Here is a 24199-nt window from a genome sequence, read left to right as displayed (position 1 = left end):
ACATAATTTGTACAGAAGATATCTAAAATGTTCTTTTGTCAGTAAAATGGGTAAGTAAATTATAACAATAGTTTATGTATAAAGGTTAGGTTATACATGCCTTATATATAATTTTGTGTATATGAAATATGGCATAATAATAAAGAGAAAAATCTTTTTAAAGGTGGATACTTACAAAAGAAAGAGATCTAATGGGATAATATATGTTATTTGAATCCATGTGAAATGTAATACCCAATATTATTTTGCTTAAAAGAGAAAATTATAAAGTTAAAAATGCAGATTAAATTTTCTTTAGAAATAGCTAAAATACCTATGTGTGCTAAAAAATTAAACGTGCCTTCATCTACATTCTCTGGAAATCCTGACTACCTTATTCACTGTTATGACCCCAAACTGTGCTGGATATACAGCAGCCGCTCAAATAACATTTACTATATGAATGGAAGAGAAGAGAATTTCCAAGACAAGGATCTACAAGTAATCATACCATGAATAATAAGATTTACAAGAGAAAACTCTTTTGGTCTACCTGTAATGACAATACTTCTCCTTCTAATTTTTCTGCCTTTTCCTTCCATTCAGCTATAGACTGTTTTGCTTTTTCTAATTCGGCAGAATACATAGCTTTTTCTTCTAAAAGAGAAAAAGAAGTTATATTAATATTTTGCAATTGTGATAAAACTGGAATTTTAAACCACCTGTACTTTAATAATTTGACAACAGTTCAAACACCTCAACAAGAAATTTATATATCTTAATGATCAAGTGGAACTAAATAAATTAGTATTTCCCTCTGCCTAAAGCCTGATCTTGGATATTCTTCTCTCCTTTCATAACTCCATCCAATACTTCCTTTTCGGCAAAGCCTTCTCTACAGCCTCAGTGCCACACTACTCTATATGCTGTATACTCAATCACATTATATTGTAAAGTAGACCTGAGAACTCTTACAACTTAAAGTATAAAATTTCAACCATGTGAGTAAGTCTGAAAGAATACAGAGGTACAAATTTAAAGTTTTGTGTAGACAAAAAACTATAAACTCTTGTTGGTTACTTCAGTATCCTCATATCCCCTAATCCTCCTCCTGCCTGCTCCCAGTCAGTTACTTAGCAATTAATTCAGTCAGTACCTACTGAATGTATGAATAAACATATAGGTGGCTACATAAGTGAATGGAGTCAACTGGATAAATCTAAGGATGGAAGGTCAAGTGTGGAAAAGCATGTAAAGCGTATTTGGTTCTCAGGGTAAAAAAGCTTTGATCACTGTTGGTATGTCTCAAAAAAAAAATTTTTTTTCACTAGGACCAGAAAATGTAATCATCTCAAAGTCCAGATGACCAGAGTAAGGAGTTAATAAATAAATACTTCAAAGGACAGTAATTACTGGTAATTAACACTCTGAAGAGGATTTAACCTCCAATCAACATCTCAAAAACCTAACCCCCTTGTTTCTATGTTCTTCTTTTTGTTCCCCTTTATCATTGGATCATCCTTATTCATGTTATCCTTATAATTCCAACTTTGATTTTAACTAGTAATAACATACTAAACACAAAGCTTTCAATAATTACTAAATACAGTTCATGTTCTTTAGTTTTAATTGTAAAAGGAGTCTAAATTAACTTTTTGATGGTTTTTTGATGTCTTTCCCCCTTAACAAGCAAGAAAATTTTCAAAGATTTCCCCATGTCTAACCTAAAGAAGTATTAACATAAGGCAAAATTACTAACAACTACAATTTCTCTTCACTGCAAGATCAACCACACAACTTACCTTGTTGGAAATGCTCTAGAACCATTTGCAGATTGGTTAATGACAGGGCATACTGTTTTACTTGTTCCTGGGAGAGCGAAAACTGCAGTGCGTTCTCATCCCTCTGCTTAGACACCATACTCAACTGCTCCTGCAGCGACTCTATCTGCACACTGGCTTGATGACTTCAAACAAAAGAATCAAAGTCAAACTGCTTCTACCTATTTAGACACTTCAGCAAGAAGAAACATTTTCCCAACATAAATCTTACTGCATTACATACAAGGTAGCTTTCAAAGTATTTTTTTAGACACTTAAACAAGATGAAATCTTTCATACATTTTTAAAATTGTGACAAAATATAACTTAAAATTCACCACTTAACCATCTTTTCAAGTATATGGTTCAGAGTCACTAAGTATAGTCACATTGTTGTACAATCATCACGCCATCCATCCATCTCTAGAGCTTTTCTACTTCCCAAACTGAAACTCCATTCCTATTACATAACAACTCCCCCTTCCCCTGGCATCCACCATCTACTTTCTGTCTTTAGAAATTTGAGTCTCCTTACATTTTACTGCATTAAATTCAAGTTCAAGAACTGGGAGAATTTTTCTGATCTTTGTTGTTTCTGTTAATTCAATTATCCTTCCTGTGAAGGTGACTTTCACCAAACAGCAGGCCTTTTAAAGACTGACAATTAGACTAAACAAGAAATGCTGGCAAAAGAAAAACTTATAAAGAGCCTGCAACTTTCACATTTCCAAACTAAAACTAACATATAATTTATCATAAAATGCTGAACTGTAAGGGCCCTTCAAAGTCACTGTGTCAGCATAAGGCATTTTGTCCAAGCTAAGGAGAAATGGATGTCCGTTCTATGATGTTCCCTTGTTTTTATCACTTGCAATCATGATGTATGTATAACTTTCTAAAGGCTGTCCCACTGATGAACTGCTATGATTAGTTATCTTTCATTATCATCTCTCTTATTGCCTTTATTAAATATAATACAATAAACCCTACCCCTGTTCCAAATAATAACACAGAGATTCCTAAGAGATCTATTTATATAGCACCTTTGCATGCAGGCTTATGTCATTGGTGTACTTCTTTATTGTATTATGATTACATCAAAAATACTGCTATGATCTTCATGAGTATTTAACCTCCAGTTAAATTCATACTGAAAAGCATTAAATAACTCACTTTGGAGACACTTTACCAAATAGCACCCTCTTGTGGAAAGAACTGTAAATTGATAAGACCACCTGAACTCCATTTCCCAAATCAAACTGTTGATTGTAAGGATAAGATGTGCTATGACTGCCCTCAAAAAAGTTAATAAATACCAAGTATTACTATTAAGGGCTCAAAACACTATAAATTGGTTTAAAGATCTGAGTTTTTCATAAAACAAATATTGCTGAATATCTATAAACTATGTATATAACATATATGGTGGGAAGGGTACATAATGAATAGCTCATCACTTCACCTCAATGAACTTACACTGTATAGCATGGGAGACAGTGTAACATAGGTCAAGAACTACCTGTACCCTCAAGTAAAATATATCTGCCCTACCAAAGACTCAAGTATTATGCAAGTTCACAACAGGAACTATTTTTTGATAAAAAGGTGAGGGGTACTAAATAAGGCACCCTTCGTGAAGAAAACAGAATTTGGAGAATAGGTGGGACTCACAGAAAAACTGGTAGGGATAGGCCCACACTTCAGGTAGAAGGATTACTATGAAAAGAAAAAGTAGAAAGAAAGGAAATCATACTCTGAGGAGCTGAATAATAGTTTGGCTGGATGTGGATGACAGTATAAAAGAAGGCTAAGGTGGAAAGTAGCCTAGGACCAATCACAGAAGTCGAGACACTTGTTTCAAAAAAAAAGGAGTTACAAGATCAAAGCTCATCTTAAGGAAGTTTATCCTGGAAGTTATTAGGAAGAGTAAACGACAGAGACACAGACTAGAAACTATTTTAATTAAGGAAAACAAGGGCCTAAAAACTGCAAAGATGGATTATAAGTATGCCACAGCCTAAGGATGTTTTGGCATTTCTGCCAAAGTAATGCATGTACCAATGATCATTGTTTTAATCCCTATATTAAACAAAATTTCCTTGTGAGTCAAAGGATATAATAATATACTTTTCAAAGCAGACGGAGGAACTCACTAGAAATTTGTCTCTACTGACTTTTAAACTCTTTTCAAAGAGATAACATCTACTACCTCCTTGTATCTTCATGTGTGTCATACATAGCGAAAGGAAAATAAAAGATGCAAATATCACTAATGGAAATAAATGTAGACATAATTTTTCTAGCAGATAATTTGATGATTCAATCTCAAAAATTTTTAAATGCCCCTTGATTTGAAAGTTCTCAAATTTTACACAGGAAATAATCTGTCCTCACCACAAAAAAAAAGTCTTGAGATATCATGACAGCACTCTCCATGATTTTGAAAGGTTGAAACACTCTGAATGTTCAATAATAAATGATTGGGTTAAAGAAATTATAACAAATCCAAATCCATATACTATATGCAGCCATAAAATGATAGTACAGAAATACATGGCTTACTGTATTCTGATGCTCATATTAGGTGACAGAAAAAGGTTACAAATAACAGCACTAATGATCTCATTTTTGCTTTTTGGTACTGGTACCAAAACAGGCGGGTGGACCAATGGTACAGAATAGAGGACACAGAAACCAATCCACAAAATTACAACTATCTTATATTTGATAAAGGGGCTAAAAGCATGCAATGGAGGAAGGACAGCATCTTCAAGAAGTGGTGCTGGGAAAACTGGAAATCCATATGCAACAAAATGAAACTGAATCCCTTTCTCTCGCCATGCACAAAAGTTAACTCAAAATGGATCAAGGAGCTTGATATCAAATCAAAGACACGGCGTTAGATAGAAGAAAAAGTTGGCTATGATCTACATACTGTGGGGTCAGGCTCCAAATTCCTCAATAAGACACCCATAGCACAAGAGTTAATAACTAGAATCAACAAATGGGACTTACTCAAACTAAAAAGTTTTTTCTCAGCAAAAGAAACAATAAGAGAGGTAAATAGGGAGCCTACATCCTGGGAACAAATATTTACTCCTCACACTTCAGATAGAGCCCTAATATCCAGAGTATACAAAGAACTCAAAAAATTAAACAATAAGAAAACAAATAACCCAATCAACAAATGGGCCAAGGACCTGAACAGACACTTCTCAGAGGAGGACATACAATCAATTAACAAGTACATGAAAAAATGCTCACCATCTCTAGCAGTCAGAGAAATGCAAATCAAAACCACCCCCTAAGATACCATCTCACTCCAGTAAGATTGGCAGCCATTATAAAGTCAAACAACAACAAGTGCTGGCGAGGATGTGGGGAAAAGGGTACACTTGTACATTGCTGGTGGGACTGCAAATTGGTGCGGCCAATTTGGAAAGCAGTATGGAGATTTCTTGGAAAGCTGGGAATGGAACCACCATTTGACCCAGCTATTCCCCTTCTCGGTCTATTCCCTAAAGACCTAAAAAGAGCATACTACAGGGACACTGCTACATCGATGTTCATAGCAGCACAATTCACAATAGCAAGACTGTGGAACCAACCTAGATGCCCTTCAATAGACGAATGGATAAAAAAAAATGTGGCATTTATACACATGGAGTATTACTCTGCATTAAAAAATGACAAAATCATGGAATTTGCAGGGAAATGGATGGCATTAGACCAGATTATGCTAAGTGAAGCCAGCCAATCCCTAAAAAACAAATGCCAAATGTCTTCTTTGATATAAGGAGAGTAACTAAGAACAGAGTAGGGAGGAAGAGCATGAGAAGAAGATTAACATTAAACAGGGATGAGAGGTGGGAGGGAAAGGGAGAGAGAAGGGAAATTGCATGGAAATGGAAGGAGACCCTCATGGTTATACAAAATTACATACAAGAGGAAGTGAGGGGAAAGGGAAAAAAGGAAAAAAAAAAAAAAGGGGGGGAGAAATGAATTACAGTAGATGGGATAGAGAGAGAAGAGGGGAGGAGAGGGGAGAGGAGGGGGCATAGTAGAGGATAGGAAAGGCAGCAGAATACAACAGACACTAGTATGGCAATATGTAAATCAGTGGATGTGTAACCGATGTGATTCTGCAATATACGGGGTAAAAATGGGAGTTCATAACCCACTTGAATCAAAGTGTGAAATATGATATGTCAAGAACTATGTAATGTTTTGAACAACCAACAATAAAAATTGTAAAAAAATACATTATATGTATAAATACAAACAATACAAATATAAATACAAACAACAAAAAAAAGGTACCAAACAACAACAACAAAAGATTATCTTGGGTGAGTGGTGCTCTGTTCTTTTGGTTTATATGATTTTTCTAATGTGAAAAACACAATGATTTTATAATAAAGAATTTAACAAAACTATTGATAGAAATAAAATTTTTAAATATATAAGCAAAGACCTGGTCACTCAAAAATAATAATAAACCAAAAGTTCATCCTTCATGGTGAACTAGACATTCACTTTGGTTCTTCCTTTATTTTCTTCCCTTCTAATATCCATCCCTAGTTCAAGCTTAGATCATTTGATGAAAAAAATTAGTTTTTGGGGAGCTTCAGAGCTAATTACATCAGTCAGAATTTCACAATATTCTCCTATAATGACAAGTAAAAAAATCTAGGAAATCACACACACACACACACACTGTGCCTGATATTGGGAAGATTTTTAAATCTCTTTACTTTTAGTTTCTTCATCTGTACAATGGAGATGATGAATTTCATGAAAATCAGCTAACATGAAAAGTACTGAGTCTGACACTCAAGCAACGTTCAGTTAGTTGAAATTAATGCAAACAAATGAAAAAATTACCTTGCGTTAGAAGATGAAACTAGCTTTTCCTCCAATAGTGTGACTTTCTTTCTCAGTTGAATCTCTTTGTTTTCTGCAGCCACAATTTCCCGGGTGTAAGAATCTTCTGATTCTAAAAGATGGCTGCGTAGCCTTTCTAGCTCCTGGTTTAAGCGTAGTTCTTTGTCACGTAAGTGTTGAACCTAGGTAGAGGACATTTCTTTACTTTTATTCTATATAATCCTTCCTCCCCACCCTCTCACAAACCACTTTGCTATCAATCTCTTCCCATTACTGAAGTTTATTATACTAACATCGTATAGAATAAGATGTATTTATGCTAGGAAAAATTCACCTGGTATCACGCTGCATATTCATTCCAAAGCTTTAGTAAGATCTCATTTGCTGTGGCTATAATGGAAGATGGAATTATACAAAAGCAATGGCCTCTTTGTGACAGAATACTTTTTCAGTAAATGTCACTTTATTTCATTACTTTATGAGAAATTTTTCTTATATCCAAGATATGCCTTGGTTTTCACTTTTGAAAACTGAAATAAAAAGTACTCTAGGAGATCAAAATCCTACTATAGCAAATCAGAGGAGTCTAAGAAAAATCAACAAAGAGATAAGTTCATTTTACTTGGTAGTCCTTCCAGTTATCTTAATAATTATTAAATTTATTGTTTGATTCATTGTCCCTTTAAAATGAAAGTATACCTCATGCTGTAGGGTACTGTTTTCCATCTGTTTCTGCTTTAAGGCTACGATGACTTGGTCTCGTTCTTGCTGAAACATAATTGTCTTCTCCTGCATTGATTCAACTGCATTTAAAAGCTGATTTAACTCCCCAGCTTTTCCCTTTTAGAAAGAAATAACTTTAGCTTTGAACAAAATACACTTTTAAAAAGACATTTCTTCATTAAATAATTTGAAAGTATAGTTAACTAGGTCAAAGTCAATAAAAACAAGAAAGTCTGAGAAACTGTCTATCTAGAGAAGCCTAAGGATATAGGACCTCTAAATATAATGTGGAATCCAAGATGGCATCCTCAAACAGGAAAAGGACATTTGGTAAAAATTAAAGAATTCAAATATATGAACTTTAGTTAATAATAATGCCTCAACACTGCCTCATTAACTGAGATAAATGTACCAGAGTAGTGAAAGATGTTAATAATAAGGGAAACTGAGTATTAATATATGAGAACACTCTTCATTATCTATGCAACTCTTCTGTAAATCTATAATTAGTCTAACTGAAAAAGTTCACTAGACATATTTTAAAAGGAACCCAACAAGGCAAAAAAAAAAAAAAAAATCTCTCCAAATTTATTCTATTTACATTTTACAATGTCCACAAGCCTCCAAATCACAAAAGAAATGGGATTCTTCCTGTGTGTGTGTGTGTGTGTGTGTACGCGTGCACATGCATTCATTCATCAGGCACCCATGATTATTAAAGAGAAATAATGATGTCAAGTGTCTGGCAAAAGAGAGAAAGGTAAGTCTTTCATATTATGTGCAGCCTATTTTAAAAGAATACTTTTGGCAACAATTTAACAAAAGCAACTATCAAATGAAATCTTGCTAGACAGTAAATGAAAATTTATTTTTGAATGCATTCTGGACAAGTACAACATATTAATGGCAGCAGATAAAAGATAACCCTTCACTGCAAAAGTAGGGCCATGAATTTTAGCCAATAGTTGGAATTCTAAAAAGCACACAAAAATGTCAAGGCCATTTACAGTTAATCCTTTAATGTTTTAGATATGCATATCAAATGAGTATACAGTATTATTTTAAGTGTCCATGTAAACTTTTCATTTCTTTGAGAATATATAAGCCAGGAATGGTGGCATGCACCATGCACCTAGAGTCCCACTACTTTGGAAGCTGAGGCAGAAAAATCAGGTGAGCCCAGGATTGTAGGCCCAGCTAGGGCAACACAGTGTGACCCCATTCTCTCTTAACAAACAAGGAAATTTTAAAAAGAAAAAGAACATAAAAATGGCAGGATAAAATCACTGAAAATGAATCATAAAACCAATACCCATCCCTGGATAGGGAGGCTAATCTTTTCCAAATAGTTTTTCAGTTAAGTTTGTTCTTCATATTACAAAGAAAGAAGAAATGCTTACAAAATTAAATAGGCCTGAAGATCTCCTGTTGAGAAACATACCTTTTCCTCTAAACAGATTGAGTATCTGTTGATTTCAGATTAGGGATGTTTAACCTGTGTAATCTAAAGATGCCCTCAAAATATATTCAGAAGATTGAAGAAATTGTTTAGTTCATGGTAATTTCCTCAATATAATATTTAAGAACTACTTAACTTAGGGAAGCTTCCTAAAAGACAAGAGAGCCTTAAAAAAATCTGCACACTTAGATATGTAAATGTCAACTAAATGAACTAAATGGTATCAAATGCTAAAACTGCAAAAGGAAAAATACAAATAGTACAACAGAAAATTTCACTGTTTTGCACTCTTCTGATAGACTCTCTCAAAACCATCCAAGCATACACCCAATATCAGTGAACAATGGGAAGCTCTACTCTCTAAGAAAGTCTTTTACACCAATTATAGACAGGTGTCATCTAAACTAAAAAGCTATCTCTGAAAGACCAAACACCTAAACGCTGACAATCGTGTAGCTATTTAATCAGATAATCCAAGATTCTGAGAATTTAACTGGCAAAAGAAGTTAAATCAGTTTGCATCTTATGCCTGGGCAGTATACAAATGTTAATGCAACATCTGCTGAATATTCTACTGTTCTATCATCTCTTTTCCAAATTTCTACTACCATAAGTTTATAAAAATCACACTAAAAAGGTACTACCACCAAGATTTACATAGCAGCTCTCAGAGTTAAATGCAACAGATCACCAATAATTCTTCTTAAAATGACCATGAAAAATATTCATTACAACATGCTTATCAGGGGATAGGGTTGTGGCTCAGCGATAGAGCACTCATCTAGCACGTGCAAGGGCCTGGGTTCAATCCTCAGCACTACATAAAAATAAATAAAATAAAGGCATTGTGTCCAACTACAACTAAAAAAGTAAATATTTAAAATAAAAAACATGCTTATCAGATGAGAATGTAGAACTCTGAGTATAACAAAAGCTACCAACACTTTCTATTTTAACTACTATTATCCTCCATTTTATAGCTGAACAAACAAACCAGAGCTGGGATTAGAGTACTTAGAGAGCCTACTATGTTTAAAGTACCACTTATGCCTAATACTTTTCAAATTCCAGGTTTGTGACAAATTCGATTCATTAAAGTCAATTTATGGATCATCCAGCATTTTCTTTTTTTTTTTTTTTTTTAACAGAGTATCACATGTAGTAAGGGTGATTTCTGGTTCCTTACACTTTTTTCAGTTACACACACATACACAAACACACACACGTATCTACTGTGTCACAGCATAAAAGTATTTCTTATTGCAGATCACAGTCAAAGATGTAGACGGTTTATATTCATAGAGCTTCCCTTTCATTTAAGAATCTAAAATGTTAGCTATTACTGGCAGTTACTGAAACATATCTAAAATTTAGTTAAAGTGATTCCCTCTGATACAATATTTTCTAAAGAAAGATATTGTTATTACATCCTTTTTTTATTTTGAAGGCTATAAAATTAATCTATTAAAAATTAGTAATTGGAAGAAGAAACTTCCAGATACCTGAGGAAAATTTATTTAGATAAATCACACAGTATCTTGAAATACATATTTCTAAACGAACATATTTATAGTCCTGAAGAGTAGACTAACACCAGTACTTTAAATAAAAAGTCTACTTCACCCTCAACCTCCTCCTCCTATAATGCTCCATCCAGAACATACCTGCTCTTTTTCTTGTAACAATTGCTCAAAGGCAAGAGCTTTCTCCTTCATCGACTGACATTCAAACTCTTTTTCTCGCAGCATCACAGAGAACTTCAAGTTTGTCTCTTGTAATGCTTGATACTCCGTTTCCTTTTCTTTGGATGTTTCTATTATTTTTTCATTTTCCCCTTTTAGTTTAGAAATGTCCATTTCTAAAATTAACATTCTCTCCTTTAGGTTTGTTACGGCTTGCCTCAATAATTCATTTTCATTCACCTTGTTAGTAAAATCTTCATTTGAAGAAAGTAACTGATCACTTTTGGCTTTGATTAAGAGGTCTTTTTCTTTAAGTAAATTTTGCAAAATGTCTTGCTTTTCTTTTAGCTGTTTAATTTCTGAATCTGTTTGTTCATGTTCTTTCTTTTCAATCCCTGAAGAAGCAGCAATTGAATCAGACAACCTGTGGTTATTTTCCTGTAGTGTCTTGATTGTGGCGTCTTTTTCTTGCAGTGATTTTCTCAGTTCTTCTACCTCTGCTGACTGGGAGGTAAGTGATGAAGCAGACAAGAGCTGGGGTGAAATAATATCAAGTTTTCCTAAAAGAAGGTCTTTGGTATTACAAAGCTGCCCTATGCAATGTTGAACTTGGGCTAATTCCTGCCCAAAATTTTTGAGTTTGGTTTCATTCAGCTCATAACTTTGGATGAGACCAGTGTAGTCTACTTCTAATTTAGAACTATTATCACTGTCAACTAAAACTTGGGCTTGAAGTTGTAGAAGTTCCTCTTGAAGTTGGGCTGACTCATGATGCATATTTTGGACTGTTGTCATTACCTGTTGTTTCCATTCTTCCATTTTTTTAACTTGCTGTTTTAATGTATTGCGTTCCTGTAGGAGCTCCTCAAACTGATTACTATTAACACCTCCAACTTCATTATCAGTGCCAGAAGTTTGTAAAACTTCCAATAAAGTCTGACATTTCTGACTTAATGCATCTATTTCAATGTCTTTTTCTCTAATGATACGAGATAAATTCTGCAGAGTTTCTCTAAACATATCTTGACCGCTACTTTCAAATTTGGTGGACAATTTTTTATTTTCTTCTTGAAGTTGGATGAGGGCTGCTTCTTTGGCAGCTACTATGTCCATCATTTTGTGATGTTCTGTTTTCAACTGACTATTTTCTTTTGTCTTCTCATTCAAAACAGCAAATACTTGTTCTCTTTCCACAGTGAAGGTCTGCAGTTGCTGCTGAAGGTAAACAACATCCTGGGAGTGAACTGAAGAAATTTTAGCCTGAAGAGCTTGTATCTCCACATCTTTCTGCTGGATAATTTGAGTGAGTTTACCAACTTCATCTTTGGACAGCTGATCAATCTGTTTGGTTAAAGATATATTCTTTTCATTTAGAAGTTTAATCTCAAGTTCTCGTTCTTTGATTCCTTTCACTAACTTTTCAGTTTCAGATTTCGATAGGTCATGTTTTTCACTTTCATTTTCTATATTAAGGCTTTTAACTTTTGTTTCTTGAAAAATATCAGAATTCTCTGTTTGAGTATCGCATCTTTCTCCAGGCAACTGGGCTTTTATTTGTTCAATAGTTTTCTGCAAATTCTTAATTTCCTCATCCTTTTCTAAAAATAACTGGGTATGCGCAGCATTCATCTGCTCATATTGGTATCTGAATTCATCCATTTCCTTCTTCTGCTCCTGTATAGACTGAAGTAGTTGCATTTTACTCTTGTTTTGATCTTCAATTATCTTTTGATGGTGTTTAATTTCATCTTCCAGATGATTTTTTATTACATTCAGTTGAGATACCTCCGATTCTAGTTCTGTGATACCATCAAGGGTTTTAGGCTCAGCCACAGGTACAGCTCGATTCTGCTGTTCCCTAAGTCTTTCCAATTCTTCTTGCAAATGATTGTTCTCTTCTTTCATGGATCCAAGAATTCTGTCCTTTTCTTCTATGGTTTGCCTTAAAGTTTCGTTTTCTCTTAAGGCCTGAGAACACTCATCTAAATCCTTTTGTAGTTCTGAACTTTTTTCTTTGAGTTTTTCAATAAAAACTTCTTTCTCATTTATAAGTTGTATCAATTGCTTCTGTTCTTCTAAATGAGATGCCAAAATTTCCTTAGTTTCTTTTTGATCAGCAGTCATTTGCTCAATATTCTTTTTGAGTCCTGCTATTTCAAAGTCCTTCTCTTGATTGAGTTGAACTACACGTTCATTTTCCAGCTGTAAGGCAGAGGTATTCAAATTACGTGCATTTGAGAGTTCCCGAATAGTCTGCCTGTAATTGTTTTCTTCTTCCAACAGTCTTTTTTCTGCCTGGTGCAGTTGGGCTTCTATCTGTTCTTTGTCTCTTTTTAGAGTCTCAATAATAGTGTCTTTTTCTTGAGAAATTTGATTGTTACCAGCAATAGATTCTTCCAACTTATGTCTTACCTCTTCACATGCTAAGATCAACTTTTCATTTTCCGTTTTGAGATCAAAAGCAACTTTCTTTAAATTTTCATTGAGCTGTTCTACTTCTGAAAGATTTTGCCTTAAGTTGCTAACTTCAGCTTCCCGTTCTTTAAGCAAGTCATCCTTAAAATTAGAGTCTTCATTCAGAGAAATTCTGAATTTAGACAGCTCGTCTTCAATTTGTCTAATGTGTTCCTTAAGCTCAAGGTTTTCTTGCTGGATGTTTAAACTATTTTTTTGTGATTTTTTTAGCTGATCTACTAAACCTTCTACTTTATCTTCAAGCTTCTGTTTGGTTAAGTTCAAATCACTGAGGCTCTGTTCACTCCGAGTTAACTTTTCGTTCTGCACTTCCAACTCTTTGGATATGTTCATTTTATCATCCTCAAGTTGATGAACTCTCTTTTTTTCATCATCTAGATCTTGTTTCAATTTCTTGATTACAAGGTCTCCTTCATTTTGTTGTTTTGATAGCTCATCTTTTATCAAAATCACGTGCTGAAAGAAAAGTTGTATGGTAACTTTACAACATTTTCTCATTTTAGTGCCTCAAGAAATTCTTACAAAATTTTGTACATTTAATAAAGAAAATTCTTAGTCATTTTTAATCTTTCTTAAAAACAACTTTCTTTCTATCCCAATATCCCCTACAAAATTTACAATATCTTAGAGCAGGTCCATTTTATCACTTTAGGGATAAGAATTTAAAACAAAAGAAGGTAAATGATATAAGTTGTATATTTTCAAATTAAATAACAGAGTCAACAAAAACTACAGACCACAGGCCTGTTTTGTATATAAAATTCACATGCCATGCTCATTTGTTTATACATCACAATTGCAGAGCTGAATAGTGGCAACTGAGATGACATGGCTTGCAAAGCCAAAATTATCTTATTAACTGGCACTCTACAGAAAAAGTGTCCCAGTCTCTATGACTAGAACATCAATAAACTAAAACATTACTCAAATTATAAAATTAAATTATGCCTATTATTTTTTGCATGTTCACCCAGTGTTCAATCTACTGAGTGGAATGTGCTTCCTCAGCCCTTACTATCTGTCATGTAGCGTTACCTTTGTAGCTTCCTGGTTTTGATTGTCCAGTTCTTCTAACTCAGCTATCAGCATTTTCTTTTCATTGATACTCTGATTCAGTTCTTCCTCCTTTGCCTTCAAGTTAAGTTTTAAGTCATGTAATTGTACATTCAAATTCATGTCTGTTGAAGCTGTATTTTTAATTACTTCATATTCACAGCTCAATTTTGACAGTGATATCTGAAGTTCCTCCTTAAATAATAAAAAGGTAGAAGGTGGCAACACATGGTCCATTGAAGAAGAGACATCAAAATATTATATACACAAACGAATGGAATTTGGAGACCTATTTTAAATGCTTTGCATTATAAACATTAAACAATACCTCAATAATGATAAATAAAACTCAATAAGCCAGTCTTTATTCATGTGCAATTTTACTTCTAGCTTCAAGCAAAATTCTATAACCCTAGACAAGATGTGATAACTTTATGTTTACCTTCTATAGCTCTAACTCCTTCACACAAGTCCTTTCCCAGTAGAAAGCCTTTTCTATCCACCCCCACAGCTGCTTCCCTTAACCCCTCCTCCACCATACACAGACTTAACAAAACTCCTCAAGTCTCCTGGCTCTCTTTACTTTCACTTCTTAACACTCAGTCATTTAGTCACAGAGTAAATGAAAATGACAAATCAATACTCATTCACTCTAAAGTTCTCCCTCTGAAAAGTTTTCTTCTTTCCCCCTAGAATTCATCTCATTCCTTGCTTCTGTCAGAACAGGGAAACTTTTCTTGACTCAAGAAAACACCTGCCTTTTTCTTCCTTTACCTTCTAACAAAGCATGGACTAGGTTCCCTTCTCTCAAAGCTGACATTCCTATACATGGATCTATATATACATTTTATAGTCTATTACTAGATACTTAATGTTTTCTCCAAAATCCCAGAGGAGGGACAGTTCTCTTTGCTTCAACCTTATTTTGATAATGTGATTATGATGTTTGTGATTATGTATCAGTGTAAAGCCTTCCTTCAATTATATAGATTTTTAAAGATTAAATTTCTAAGGTATCTAAAGTAAATAAAAATCTCAAATTCCTTCAAATAAAAAGCCTAATAATACCTTATTAAAGAGACCTAGAGTTGTGTACAATGGTGCATATCCGTAATCCCAGTTGGGAGACTGGGGATTGAAAGTTCAAGCCAGCCTCAGCAACTTAGCAAGGCCCTAAGCAACTTAGCTTGATCTCATCTTGAAATAAAAAATAAAAAGGGCTGGAATGTGGTTACACACTCCTGGGTATTAAAGAGAGAGAGACAGAGAAAGAGAGAGCATGCGTGCGTGCAAGAAAAGCTACAAAAGAACATCTGCATAACAACTCTCATTTCCTTCCAATTCAAAAATTCATTCTGAAAGAACAGAAAAATAGAAAAGTATCCTCCTAAGTCTTCTAAAGTTGCCTCTATATTTAGGAAAACCACAAACATTTTTTTTTTCCAGTTGGATCTTAAGGGCACACATACTTATAGCATTCTTAACCAGTAAGCAGACCCATGACAGACATAAGGAAGAGTTACAATGGACTACTATAAACATCAAAAGAATGGAAAAAAGCTAAGACTAGCTACAGAATCCAAAAGTTTCATAAAAGGTTGCAGGTCCCCAAATATGTGTAGAGAAGTCTTCAAACTACAAAGTACACATAGGTCAGTTAAAGAGCAGAATACAATGAGAGTAGAAACAGAATATATATAGTATGGTAATAAAAAAAAAAAAAGATTGGGAGATGTTATTGGCATTTAGTGGTTAGAAAGGGTGGTGGCAAAGATCCCATAAAGTATAGAACAGTGCAAACAACTAAGAATTTAAGAAATACTGCCTATATACCTAATGTGTGAAGGTACTGAAAACGTTAGTTTCTATAAGAACAGCATGTTAAGTAAAGTGACATCTGTATTTATTAAAATATTTTTTTAGTTGTCAATAGACCTTTATTTTATTTATCTATATGCTGTGCTGAGAATAGAACCCAGGGCCTCACACGTGCTAGGCAAGCGCTCTACCACTGAGCCACAATCCCAACCAGATATTTGTATTTTTAAAGCAATTTCTATGTATAATCAAATATGCCTTACTATGTTTGAAAAGATGTACTAGAAATTGGTAACAAGAACTGCTTGTGGGAAAGAAGCCAAGCAATGAAGGAAGACGCAAAAGATTACTACTCTACATGTATTATCTGAAAATTTTCAGTAGGTACTAAACATATATATCAGTAAACATGTATTACTTTTTAAAAATTAAGAATTAAATTGAATTGAAACACTGGTCTTTAACTTAATACCAGTTTTCAAATGACCCTTTATGTAAGGACCTGCCATAGACAAGGAAATTTTCCTAAGTGGTCCAAACCCAAAAAATACCTCTTCCATAACCAATACTGTATTACAGAATCCTTTTTCATCCTTGCTATCAACATATACAAAAAAGATGCCATTTCTACCACTGAAACTGTCCCTCTTTATCCCTCTTCAAAATGAAATTCCTGTCCCCCATGATGGATCCATTCAGGATATACACTCCAGATCTTCCAACTCACATATGTATGCTGCTGCAGTCAGAACTCCATCTGATAGTAAAACAGGGCCTATCTTTTCCACTCATTATCTGTGTGCCTACTGGCTTATCTCTACATGTAAACTCTGGCCAGCCACTCACACTCTGAACCTTGCCCGGGTACTTCAATTTGGTCTTATAAGAATCAATGAGATCAGCTTTGTCCTCAGGACTCTATTACCAAACATTCCATTTTGATATAAACTTGTCCTTAGCTGTAAACTGTAATACATAACACCATTCTAATTCTCTCCCCATTTTTCAGCACCCACCTTTTCTTGACTCAGTGATGACTTCTCTTTTTCTAAAGCTTCAACATGCATTTTAAGTTTCAGATTGTCTTCAGCAAGACTGTTATCCTACAGAAATGTTAAAGTAGTATTTTCAGAAACAGGAAATTTCCAGTTCACAAAAAAAGCAGGCTACTTATACAATTGTGTGTTTCTACTCAGTATTTCCTTAGTGATACATAAAGTTAGAAGACTATAACACTGGACCATTCAGAGCCAATCACTCATTTTAGACATTCTTAAGGAGGATTTCTTTATTATGTTTTTTTTTAAAAAAAAATTATATATATATATAACCTCTAATTAATAGAAACTCCCTGAAGTTCTCAAAGAAAGTCAAAATGCATTCCTCATTTTGGTATAGCATCGTACAATGTCTCTATATACATAATTTTCATCAAATTGTTCTGCACAGTTATACCTGAATTTTTCAATTATAAAAATTTTTAACCTAATATAAATTTATGGTGCAAATAGTTTGTTTCTGTTATAAATTGGCAAACATAAAATTACTGTGACAAAAGTTCCCAGGGTATGTTCACATGAATTTGTTAAATAACACAAAACAAACTACTCTAATAAATTAAATTACTTTTTATTAGTAAACCAATGCTAAAAGCTTTCTTCTATAACATGAGCTTACCTGGTTTAAACCATTTAGCCTCATTATTTCATTTTCAGCATCTGTAAAAACAATTAAATGAACCTGACATTACAATTATTTAGAAAGTCTTTATAATAACCTCCCATACTAAACTCAGAAAAGCAACCCCATTAAAACAAAGTGTACTTATAAGAACCATTAGCAAGCTTTAACAGTTCTGGCAAAACATTTTTCTCATTTCATACTTCTATTTTTTCATTTCATACTTCTAGAAATCATATTAAATCAGTTAATCTATATTAAAATCCAATTCTTCAGAAAAGAAAGAATAAGTGTATTCTGTATGAATCATATGTTACTGCTTTCATAAAAATACTAACAACAACTGTGTTTCCAAATGAGCTGGTTAGTTTGGGCAACCAGGAATAGTATAAGGCTTAAGACTCGGGGAAAAGAAACCTCAAAAGTAACAAATATATATTTATATTACAACAATACAATAATATCTCTATTATCTTAGGTAATTTAAATATGAATGTACTACATACAGATCCATAAATAGAAGAGATTCTGGAAGAAGAATACAGAACAGAATACCGTGAGCTCAGCTGAAGTCATTCATTTAACATTTAGTTGGAGAAATATTGAGCATATATGATGAGGCCAATATCAGATAAGGCAAAAATTTAGTCCTTGCTCTTAAAGAGCTTACAATTCAGAGGAGAACAAGTAAACATGTGATTATAATACAGTGTGATACAGCAAACAAAAAGGAATCATGAAAGCAAAAAGGGCAAACATCTAGTAGAGATTAGGTAGAGAAAATGGGGCCAGAGAAAAGTCAGTGCAAGTACTGGACAATGAAAGTAATACCTGTATTAAACCACTACACTAAGAGTTAGCTCAAAGAAATGTAAGGATACTCCACACAAAGAGAATGCAGCAAACAAAACAGTGACAGAGCTCAGACAAGACTGTTGGCTTAAGCTACGATAGTTCAATATGGTTAAAGCTTAGAATGGTAGAATGGGAAGAGTAGAAACTGAAGAGTAGACAGGTATCAGATCATGAGGGGCATTACATGTACGACTACGGAAGTTTAGACTTCATCTTGAAGTTCCTGGTGAGCAATAAAGTACTTTTTAAAAAGTAGGAGAACAATCTGCTTTGTGTTTTTGAAAATTTATTCTTGCTACAAAATGAAAAAATAAAATAAATTGAAGGAGGCAGCATGGGAGCCTGAGAATTAAATTTTGTAACATTGACATGAATAATAATTGACATGGACCACCTTTTCTAAAGAGAACTCTGCAGCAAGTAACTCACAAAACAACAAACAAGGAAGATATTATTATTATTCCAACCATATACATGAGAAAACTGAGGCAGAGAGATGTTAACTAACTTACCCAAAGTCATCTAGTTAGTGACAAAAGTTGGATTCCAGCCCAGTCTTATTCTTAAACACTACGCTATTATGCTCAAGCGGGCACAGTGGTGCATGCCTGTAATTCCAGCAGCTCCGGCTCAGGAGGTTGAGACAGGAGAATAGGGAGTTCAAAGTCAGCCTCAGCAATGGAGAGGCACTAAGCAACTCAGTGAGACCCTGTCTCTAAATAAAATACAAAATAGGGCTGGGGATGTGGCTCAGTGGTCAAATGCCCCTGACTTTAAATCCCAGTACACATAAAAATTGAATAAATAAAAAGAGATCTACCATAGTTAACACGAGCAAAAGCAATTATGATTAACTGAAATGAATCATGGCAATGGAAATGGGAAAGGGGATAAGGACTAGAGCAGTAGAATTTATTTAAGCAAATGATGGATCACCTGATATAATTAAATTTATTTTATAAAACCGCGGAGTTATTCTGATTGAAACCAAATGAGAAAGAGGTCCAGGACCTTACACTTCACTGCCTTCCCTTTACCTGCATGGCAGCTCTCAGGACAGATGAACCTGTGAGAAACCCTGGAACTCCTCTGGGATATAATCCTGAAATATCACTCGGCCAGAGAAAAGAAAAGAAAACCCAAGGACTTGTCAGTGATGACTTCCAGCATTCTGATTTGAGAAACCAGTGAATACTACCAATCACCAAGGCTAGGAAAGGAGAAGTTGACAATGATTTTACTTTGAACCTAACTTTAGTTAAAAAACCCAGGTGATATATAGAGTTGGCCGACTAGATCAGCAGCTGGAGAAAAAAGGCAGCTGAGGGGTACAGATGTGGGGAGTAACAAGCACACAAGGATTGGAAACTTCCAGAGCAGTAATGAATGAGTTCATAAAGTGAGGGTTTATACTGTGAGAAAATAATGAAGTGCAAAATAAAATGCATCTTTTCAAGCTGAAAAGTTCTCATTATATGTTCCTGGAATGTATGAATACTAGTGATTTATCTATCTAATTTAATATTTTTGTACCAGTGAACACATCAACTTGAGCATGGAAAACAGTAGATGACCTAAAGTTCTTATCTTTTGGGCCTCTGCTTCAATTTAGGAAATCATTTAAAAGGATAACAATGGACTTGTAAAGATGGAATGCTGCATTCCCTGAATGGAGAGTCTGGGCTGTGATAAGTTATAGAAAGTATTCAGTTCTGTGTAGACTAAAAGAAACAGTACCTCTCCACAGCAATGTGTGCACTGGATTTACTTCTCAGAAATCCACGAGGCTTCCTAAATCGCTGACTTCCATGTAAATACATAAAAAATAAAGGAAGGCTAAGAGACACCTAGTCAATAATTGACCCATTTTGATAGAAAAGTATTTTTTGTTGCCTATTAGCTATGGCAATGAATTCACACCAAACAATTTTAATCAAATTATAGACGGTTCCACAAATACTCCATTTTCATGAAGTATTTGTCTACTAAAGTGTGTGTGTCTCTAAAAACAATTCCAAAGCACTGAAACAATAATCTGAAATAAGTCCCAAGCATTCTATACCAGACAGGGCTTGTTGCAGCCTGAGCACTTCTTCCACTGTTGAACTCTGTGGAAGAATTTTTCCCTTTTCTGCCACAGTAGCACTCTGCTCCATCCCAGAAGGCTGCAATTTATTACATTCCAGTTTCAAGTTTTCACACTGTTCAATCATTTGTCGCTTTTCCACACTGAGTTGTTCCTGTTCTCTTTTCAAGGTATCTCTGTCATTTTCTGCAGAAGATAATTTTTTATTTATGTCTTTGATTTTTTCCTCAAGTTCTTCAATCTTTCTTTTAGATTCTACTTTTTCAGTTTGTAGAACCTGAATAGTCTTCTGCATCTCACAGATTTTAGGCTCATCAGTTACTATAACTCCTGAGTCACCTAGAACATAAACAAAGTCAAGGACATCATGTGTTAAATACCAAGAAATAAATACTTACTATATATATAACTAAGATTCGAGTTCCGAACTTGGAAAGCTTAAAAAGAAAATTTAAATTACTATCTTAAACTAAGCACTTTAAAAATGAATAAAAAATTGGAGAAACATCAGAATCAACTACTAAAAAGCCAATGTATCTGAAAATATCTTGAATCATATATCACCAACATATCATCACCAAACAATGCAACAAAGAAATCTATGAGTTGTAATTGTTTACCATAAAAGCAAAAAGGACCTTTCCATTTTACAGAATCTTGAAAGCTATGTCATTTTCTAAACATCTGCCAAATGAGTAAACCAATCACTTACTCATTTTTTGGAACTTAGTCCAAGTTTACAGCAGTGTCCTGGTCTTAGAGTACTAGTTTGCCATTTGTGTCATCTAATATGTGAAACTACTAAAATTAATAACCTTGTTGTAACTGATTTTCAAGTTCTTCAATTCGTTCTTCATAGTCACGTAACTCTTCTCGATGCCGGCGACTTATCTCTGCCAGTTTCTGTTGATGTGCATTCTGCAAAACTGACATTTCATGTTGATGTTCATCTATGTCTCGACTTCGGTTTTGTTCAAGTACCTTAAAAAATAAAACAAAATTAACCACATTTATGATCAATAAATTTACCTAAGCTATTTATTTCACTATCATCCAAGGTCTGTATTATTAAAATTACTTCTCTAAGCATATTAAGGCTGAAAATAATTTAACACAGTTCCAAAATTTGAACAATTTGGAAAGACTCCCCCTCCTCCATCCTGTCTTAAACCTTAAAAACAGTCATCTCTCTCCACCACCCTCTGCCCCACACGAATACTAGGAACTGAACCCAGGGCCTCTGACATGCTAGGCAAGTGCTCTACCACTAAGCTATATCCCCACCCCTTTTCATTTTTATTTTGTGACAGTCTCACTAAGTTGCCCAGGGAGGGCTCAAACTCATAATCCTCCTGCCTCAGGCTCCCCATTAGCTGCCATGACAGGCTATGTCCCACCTCACCCTATAGTTTTTCTTTTTTCTTTTTTTTTAGTATTGGAGATTGAACTCACAGGCACTCGACCACTGAGACACATCCCCAGCCCTATTCTGTATTTTATTTAGAGACAGGGTCTCTTTGAGTTGCTTAGTGCCTCGCCGTTGCTGAAGCTGGCTTTGACATCACAATCCTCCTGCCTCAGCCTCCCAAGCTGCGGGGATTACAGGCGTGTACCACTGAGCCCAGCTAGTTTTTCTATTTTTTTTTAAATATTTTTTTAGTTTTAGGTGGACACATATCTTTATTTTATTTTTAAGTGGTGCTGAGGATCGAACCCAGTGCCCCATACATGCTAGGAGAGTACTCTACCACTGAGCCACAACCCCAGCCTGTAGTTTTTCTATTTTTAATGAGGGAACATCAACAAGAAAATACTGAAAACAAAAGATGAACATAAACTTCTCCTTTTCCAAACAACATATTCCACCATTACCAGCATCAACCCTTTGAGAAATCTGTACCTGTTTTCCTACTACCACTATTCTCTTGCTCAGCCTTTCCTTCTCCAGGCCTACTGGAACTCCCAACTGTCAACCAAAGTGCTTTATTACCCAAGTTGAGACCAATAATGCTTTTCCAGAAACCTGGACATGGAAGCATCCTGAGAGCTGCATCCTTAAAAGTCTGTATACTGTATCTTGCTAGATTCCTGATGCTGCTCCCATTTCTGTCCTTCCTGATGCCAGAATGCTCAACTCTTCCTTCAGTCCTACAGACAGACTATTGTGGATCCTTCCAGTAAATCCTCTTTTGTTTTATTTAGCCAGAGAAAGCTTTTACTGCTTATAACTTAAGAATCCTAATCTATACATTAGCTATTTTTTCTTGAGGTTTAAGTGTAAGTCATTCTTTAATCCTATGCACTTCTGTGCCAGCACTGGACTCAAAGCCTTATATGTAAAACTCAAAACAAACCTACACGGTAGGTAAAACAACCATATCTAGTTTACTGATAGGCAAAAGAGAAGCTTAGAAAGGTTAAGAAACCTGCCCAAAGTAGAACCGTGGGTAAATAGCATATCCAGGTCTCACTCTGGAACTTATCACATATTACTATTAGAATAACAATAAACCCCCAAAGTAAAAATTCTGTATCTGACAATAATTTCAGCACTAAAAGCAATTCACTATCACAATAAACATATAAACTATGCCTTTTCTTAAAAGAAATAATAATTGACAGAAACTAGAGAATTTCTACCACTAAAGTAAAACAATTCTTTCCAATAAAAAATAGTAGCATTTTATTTTGTCAATATCCTTCAACTCTAAAAACCTTGAAACTTCAGCAAGCTTGAAATTCTGTTAATGCAGTTTTATGAGACAGAGTACACACACATATGAAAAATAAACTACTGAAAAAATGTTCAAAACCAAATTATTTTGGAAAGAGATATTTTTATATACCTTACTTGTCATAAAGTTAATATGAACCAGTTAAAAATGTATATCATAATCTATAATCACTCTTAATTAAGACTTTTAGTGATTATGCTTATATTTTTACATATAGATTTTAGATGCATAAAAGTTAATGACAGGGGCTGGGGATATAGCTCTGTTGGTAGAGTGCCTGCCTTGCATGCACAAGGCCCTGGGTTCAATCCGCAATACCACACACACACACACACACACACACACACACGTCAACGACAAACAACATCTGACCTACCTTGATAGTATTGTGTAGTTTGCAGATTTCATTTTGATCAGAATTATGTGTTCCCTGTGCCTTAGAAGTTCAGAAAAAGAGAATCAGAAAACAATACCAATTTTCTTATAAAACAGAAAGTCACTAACTTTATTAAAAGATACTTGTCAAAAAAGAAGAATTTCCCAGATAGATTCTAACTCAAGGATGCCAAGAACTTTGTTCAGTAGAGAGTAATACATAATAAAAGATACTAATATATAAGAATGTGTTAAATAATTGGGGAGACAACAGTTTTGCAAAATATCTAAATTTAAGATTAAAAAAAACAGAATATTTTATTTATTTATGTAGCTTAAATATTTATTTATGTATCTTAAATATTCAATGTGAGAATAATTAAGCAGTTTTCTAAAAGGCACTTTCTGAAAGCTACCCAATATTAGTGCTAATGATGATCTAGTAAAAATCTTTTAAAAATGATTTTACATATATATATATATATATATATATTTTTTTTTTTTTTTAGTTGTAGATGAACACACAGTATCTTTATTTTTCTGTGGTGCTGAGGATCGAACCCAGTGTCTCACGC

The 24199-nt window shown here is 34.3% G+C and overlaps 1 protein-coding gene across 3 annotated transcripts in view; it reads right to left on the bottom strand.

The window, feature by feature from the left end:
- Nucleotides 1-24199, bottom strand: part of Trip11 (thyroid hormone receptor interactor 11) — a 68852-nt gene that overhangs the window by 32706 nt on the left and 11947 nt on the right. For all 3 annotated transcript variants that reach the window (XM_071607594.1, XM_071607595.1, XM_071607596.1), the window contains exons 5-15: nucleotides 23626-23685; nucleotides 21330-21495; nucleotides 20491-20853; nucleotides 17571-17611; nucleotides 16910-16996; nucleotides 14058-14270; nucleotides 10530-13478; nucleotides 7383-7523; nucleotides 6684-6865; nucleotides 1782-1945; nucleotides 533-636 (exon numbers count right to left, since the gene is read on the bottom strand). In XM_071607594.1, the coding sequence (XP_071463695.1) occupies nucleotides 533-636; nucleotides 1782-1945; nucleotides 6684-6865; nucleotides 7383-7523; nucleotides 10530-13478; nucleotides 14058-14270; nucleotides 16910-16996; nucleotides 17571-17611; nucleotides 20491-20853; nucleotides 21330-21495; nucleotides 23626-23685 (4470 nt within the window). The remainder of the gene's footprint in view (nucleotides 1-532; nucleotides 637-1781; nucleotides 1946-6683; nucleotides 6866-7382; nucleotides 7524-10529; nucleotides 13479-14057; nucleotides 14271-16909; nucleotides 16997-17570; nucleotides 17612-20490; nucleotides 20854-21329; nucleotides 21496-23625; nucleotides 23686-24199) is intronic.

The sequence above is a fragment of the Marmota flaviventris genome, chromosome 2, assembly GCF_047511675.1.
Source record: "Marmota flaviventris isolate mMarFla1 chromosome 2, mMarFla1.hap1, whole genome shotgun sequence".
NCBI classification, from domain to species: Eukaryota; Metazoa; Chordata; class Mammalia; order Rodentia; family Sciuridae; genus Marmota; species Marmota flaviventris.
Note: the sequence above shows the minus strand (reverse complement) of the source record. Positions and strands in the feature narration are given on the sequence as shown.